General features: G+C 41.7%; 1 protein-coding gene across 1 annotated transcript; it reads right to left on the reverse strand.

Moving 5' to 3' along the window:
• Positions 1-271: 271 nt before the first annotated feature.
• LOC108522751 (protein ZNF738-like) lies at positions 272-6156 on the reverse strand (the record flags this gene model as incomplete). Its single annotated transcript, XM_017863170.1, has 3 exons — positions 272-375; positions 5087-5213; positions 6049-6156. Coding segments are annotated over 3 exons (339 nt in total), but the record flags the coding sequence as incomplete, so codon positions are not given.
• Positions 6157-6186: the final 30 nt, after the last annotated feature.

Here is a 6186-nt window from a genome sequence, read left to right on the forward strand (position 1 = left end):
ACAAACAAAAAGTCAGAATGTTCACTCTCTTGTATGCCATGAACAGTACTTTGGCTGTCACTGTAAACTTGAAGGAAGATTACAGAAGTGAAAGAAGAATTCTTAGAAATTTTAAAAGCATAAGACAGAAGATGCCCCTGTGTGAGAGAAAATTAAAAATAAAAATAAGGCTTTCCAGAAACTACTTTTGGAGCACAGCTTCGAGAACCACTTTAAGGACTGGCTTCCTCCTTGACTTTGGACCTCTCATCCATGTTGTCTGTATTCACTCTCACCTACCTGGGGGTTCTTCCACCATCTCATGTCTCTTCATATTCCAGGGCTCTTTTCCTTGCTCCAGAAAAATGATCAGGTCTGGCTTAAAGGCAGCAATACCTGTTTTATTAAAAATGAACAACATGCATCTTGCTCATGTTCTCCAATTATCAACTTGGTAATGTGCTCCGTAAAAAGGATGTAATAGAATATTCTAATACATTTATCCCAAAATACTAAATTATAACATGTTGGGAAAAAGGCTTATGGGGTGCCCGTATAAACTGGCCATAAAAATATGGGACAATAAGTTGTGGAAAGACACAGGAGGTCTCTGAGGAAAGCCTCCTTATTACCATCACGTTCCCATGACCAGAGCTTGACCTGCTCTCTTATTTATAAACACTGTGCTCAAGGAGAAAGATACTCCTTTGAAGCACTGGAATGTGGCCAGATATGCTGGTTCCTAGTTAGGCCCACTCCCCACAGCTGCTCTCTGATAAGTTAAAGAAAAAATCAGAAGTTAAGTTTATGCTGCTTCAGCACAAAGAAAATGCACCCAAACCACCACTGCTCTAGGTGTATGACACACCGCCTCCCTTTCACCGTTTCAGCCCTTCTTCTCATTCCTTCATCACCACCACACTTTATGTACCCTACAGGTGGTGTTAAGGTTGGTCCCCAACAATAACAGAAATTTCTAAATATTTAGAAAGTACTCTAATTTTGCAGGTTCTTAATTTTATCACCTGGTACTACTGAATTAAAACTTGGAGATTGCCAGCAAACTTTTGAAATTACCATTAATCTAAAGTGAAGGACACAGATCAGCTCAAAAATGTGGTAAGTTCAGGTCAAGATGAAACATCTCGAAATTTTTTTTCTATATGGAAAAATCCCCATGATTTTCTTGAAAACAAAAATCTGAAAGCATAAACTACCAAAAAGAAATTATACAAAAAAGAAATGGTGTTGGGAGCTGAAAGCCTGAGGGTCGTGACCAACTCAGCATTCCACTGGAGGCTGTATGATCAAACAGTGAACTGTTTATCATGAATGCAGAATGTGGGCAAACTCGCTTCTGCTCCTGCCACCAGAAGGTACACTGAGGGCAGTCACTCCCTGGTGCCATGCTTCTTGAGGTTATCTACTGTAACATCTGGAGACTACTGTTCAAAGAATGCAGTCATGCAGTCCTACACTGAGTCAAGAAGCTGACCACAACCTCCCCCTTCTCCCTATCTCCTTGATTCAATAAATACGAAGGGCTATAGAGGCTCAGGGCCCTTATTACTAGAAGCAGAGTCCCCTGACTCCTTCTTCCAAATATACTCTTTTTTTTTTTTTTTTGTCTTTATTCCCACATTCATCCTCCTTTGTTCAGTCCAATAAGATCCGCAGCAAAGTGGCATCCGAACACAGGGACTTGAGGATGTGAATGAAGAAGGTCTGCTGGAGCAGAAGTGAAATTGACCAGATGAACGGGGACCCTGGGACAAAATTGCCAGAAGTGGATATAAGGTCAGTGCTCTAAAGAAGTACTAGGAATGGGAACTTTCTGAATCAGGGTAACATGAGCAGAATTTGTCTATTGAAGAAACACGTTATGTGCAGTTGCTTAAAGTTCTGTTGAAACAGTCTGGAGCTCAAGTTAATTCACAGACATTAACTAAGCTTCTGAAGGAGGTTATTAAGCATAACTTATGGTTTCTGCAGGCAGGCACTCTCAATGTGGAAAATTGGGACAGAGTAGGAGATGGATTCAAATGGGCTCATCATAAAGGCTTTAAAGTAGACCCTTCTGTTCTTTTCTGCTTGGGCTTTGGTTTGCACGGTCCTACTGCCACTGTCTCCTTCTTATTCTGTCGGACAACAAGAGTCAGGTTCTGAGTCTCAAGAGTTAAAAGATAATTTGTTCCTCCAACAATGCCTATTGAAAATAATGAGCAAAAGAAAGGGGAGAATTGGCCACTTGCTAAGTAGGAAAAGGAGAGGAGAATTGGCCTCTGCCACCCCTCCAACAACAGAAGTGGAAATCCCCATACAAAATAATTTTGCTTGCTGCTGCTGTGGCTGGGGAACCTTTAGGACCTTGTGCTTTTCCTATTACTGTGAGGCCTGATCCGAACAATCCACAACATCTTTTACATGAGCACACTCCTGTACAGTTTACATTACTAAAAGAATTAAAAGTTAGTGTGGTTAATAGTAGAGTGCAAAGCCCATTCACTACAGGGTTGTTAGAATCGGTGTTCAGAGCCATGCACCTCCCACCCTTTCATATGAAACATTTGGCTTGCACTTGCTTATCCACCAGGGCACACCTGACATGGAGTTTAAATTGGCAAGAAATGTGTGCAGACCAGGCGAGGCAGAACCACGCCACTGGTCAAGGAAACATTACAGAAGAAATGATGACAGGCAGTGGCCCATTTTCAGATCTGGTACAACAATTAACATTCCCAGAGGCTGCTTACCACTGGTCTGCCTTAGCCACCAAGCATGCTTGGAGAATAATACCTGAAGAGGGAGTTCCAGTGCAGTCTTTCTACATATCATGCAGGGATCATGAGAGCCTTATGTACAATTTATCGCATGGTTGCTAGAGGCAGTGTGGCATCAGATCCCGCATGTCCCTGCTCCAGAAATGCTTACCATAATTCTAACCTATAATTCTAACACAAATGCAGATTGCAAGTGAGCAGTGGCTCCTGTGAGATCCACAAAACCTTGGGGAATTACCTTAAAGCTTGTCAGAATGTAGGAACTGAATTTCATTGTTCCACAATGTTAGCACAAGTAATGGCTAGTTTAGCAGGTGACAGATCTAAAAGGAGCCAAGGGTCAAACCCTAAAGTGGAAAAGTGTTATAATTGTGGAAAACTGGACATTTCAGAAAGGTATGTCACCAGATCTCAGGACAGAAAGGACCTTACAATGCAGTGCCCCCCACCCAGAGCAGAAAAAACACCAGCACTCTGTCCTCACTGTAACAAAGGGAATCATTGGGCTGCAACAGTGGAAATCATTTGGCTAATCAGTGCCACTCAAAATTTCCTCATAATGACAACCCCTGTTGGGAAACGAGAAGAGGCCCTGGACCCAGGCCCCTCAAACAGTGAAAGCATTCCCATTTCAGACCACAACCCCATTTAAAGGGTTGGTCCCAGGAGAAACATTGATTTCCTCTCCCCAGGAACACCAGAAGTACAGGATTAGATCTCCCAGCCAGAGAAAGAATTACATTAGTTGCAGGAGACAAACCTACCAAAGTATCCACTGTCACTTTGGGGACCTTTACCAGCAGGACACATGGGACTAATTTTAGGCAATAGCTGCCTTAACTTGCAAGGCATCACTGTAGTCCCAGGAGTAGTTGACTCTGATTATGAAGGAGAAATTCAAGCAGTTTTAATGTCACAAGATCTTTGGGTTTTGAACCAGGGGAATATATAGTGTAATTATTGCTTATGTCCTGTAAATTACACCCTTCTCCACAAAAGGAGAAATGAGGAAATAAAGGGTTTAGGAGCACAACTACATGAGAAATTCATCTATCACAACCCATGGTCTCTAATAGACCCACCTATGTAGAACAAATTAAAGGAAAGAAATTTTATGGGCTTATGGAAACAGGAGCTGATGTGTCAGTAATATTCAGTAAAGATTAGCCCCATTTTGGCCCATTTTGGGTCGCATCCCTGGGCTATGGATTCCTGTTAACCAGTCCGAGTCTTGGGCTGCCACCCCTTCTTTGCACTTCATGAAACTTCTTCTAACTCAACTTACTCATTGTGTCCACAGAGACTTAGGCATGATAATTTTGCTATTGTTTCCTTGGTCACACTAATAACTTCTGTTGTGATGTCGTCTGTAGCTTTGCATAGTTCTATTCAACAGCTCTATGTTGAGGAGAACAAGTACAAAGCTTCAATTGCAACAGCAATTGTGTTGTCATTTAAATTACACTCATATTTGTGTAACCGACTTAGAACATAACCAAAGTGAGTATCCATGGGGCCTTGTGAGAGCCCACTTGCAGGGAGCTTTCACATCCAACATCACCTTTGACACTGGTGAATTACAAAACAAAATTCTTGATTTAAATAGGCAAACTCAAGAGTTTCAACCTTCTTTAGAAGACTGGATTGAATTCCAGCAAGGCCTGGAGAGCCTCAATCCTTGGACCTATCTAAACCACCACATTAAAATCTCATATGTCATTCTTGGAGTAATGCTGTTCTCTGTTTTCTGTTCATAGTCTGTAAAATCGGATGGACCAGCAATCAGAATATGAGAGCTGCCCAACCTGGCCTTACATTCATTCGGTTAATGCTAAACAGAAAGGGGAAACGTTGGGAGCTGAAAGCCTGAGGGTCGTGACCAACTCAGCATTCCACTGGAGGCTATATGATCAAAGAGTAAACTGTTTATAATGAATGCAGAATGTGGGCAAACTCGCATCTGCTCCTGCCACCAGACGGTACACTGAGGGCAGTCACCCCTGGTGCCATGTTCCTTGTGGTTATCTGCTGGAACATCTGGAGAGTACTGTTCCAAGAATACAGTCATGCAGGCCTGCATTAAGTCAAGCAACTGACCACAACCTCCTCCTCCTCCCTATCTCCTTTACTCAGTAAATACAAAGGGCTATAGAAGCTCAGGTCTCTTGTTCACTAGAAGCAAAGAGCCCCGACCTCTTCTTCCAAATATACTCTTCTGTCTTTGCCTTTATTCTCATGTTCATCCTCCTTTGTTCAGTCCAATAAGGTCTGCAGCAAAATGAAACCTGTAGCGTATACTAGGAATTGTGTATTAAAGTTATTCTCACCCAGGAAGACCAGGTTTCTGTAGTTCTCTAACATCACATTTCTATATAAATTCTGCTGTGCAGTGTCCAGGCATTGCCACTCCTCCAGAGAGAATTCTATGGCCACATCCCTAAATGTCAGTGATCCCTGGAAAACACAAACAAACACACATATTTACCAATTGGTCATGGGCAGAATTTTAATTTGACTCACGGTAAAATGGAGAGAGTAAAGAGAGTTGGTTCTGATTTATAAGCAGGATGGAAATTATTCAATAAAATAGTTTTCAACACAGAAATATTCTCTAATGTTTTCTCTAACTCTGACAAAAGAAAGTGGTATAAGATCCATAACATCAGTGTATATGTAATATTTTCTAGATAATAAAGTATAAATTGAGGGCATAAACACTAGCACGTACAATTTTGAGTGCTGTATTTACACTATACAGAATTAATTGTGTGCCAGGCGTGGTGACTCATGCCTGTAATCCCAGCACTTTGGGAGGCAGAGGCGGGCAGATCACCAGAGGTTGGGAGTTCAAGACCAGTCTGACCAACATGGAGAAACCCCATCTCTACTAAAACACAAAATTAGCCAGGCGTGGGGTGCATGCCTGTAATCCTAGCTACTTGGGAGGCTGAGGCAGGAGAATCACTTGAACACGGGAGGCGGAGGTTGCAGTGAGCTGAGATCACACCATTGCACTCCAGCTTGGGCAACATGAGTGAAACTCCATCTCAAAAAAAAAACAGGAATTAATTGAATTTTCAGATGGAAAAGACATAGTTTTGTATATGATTCAGATGGAACAGACATGTTGAGTTATAGCAGGTGTCACTCCAATTTTAATGTGTACAATAAGCTAGAGATTCTGTTACTGCAGATTTTTTATTTTTCAGAAGTTCTAGGATAAAGTCTGAGTTGCTGAATTTCTAATAAGCTCATCAGTATGCCAATGTTTTTGGCCCAAAAAGACTACTTGGTCAAACATCCAGTAATTGAATGAGCCTGTGTTTTTCTGTTTTTCTGGTTTGTAAACAAAGATGAGAGCCTTCATTTTCCAAAAACAGACAAATGCAAAGGAAACCTAAGAAAGAAGGGCAGCTGCCAGATTAAA

Source organism: Rhinopithecus bieti, unplaced genomic scaffold (assembly GCF_001698545.2).
Source record: "Rhinopithecus bieti isolate Rb0 unplaced genomic scaffold, ASM169854v2 scaffold_69630, whole genome shotgun sequence".
NCBI classification, from domain to species: Eukaryota; Metazoa; Chordata; class Mammalia; order Primates; family Cercopithecidae; genus Rhinopithecus; species Rhinopithecus bieti.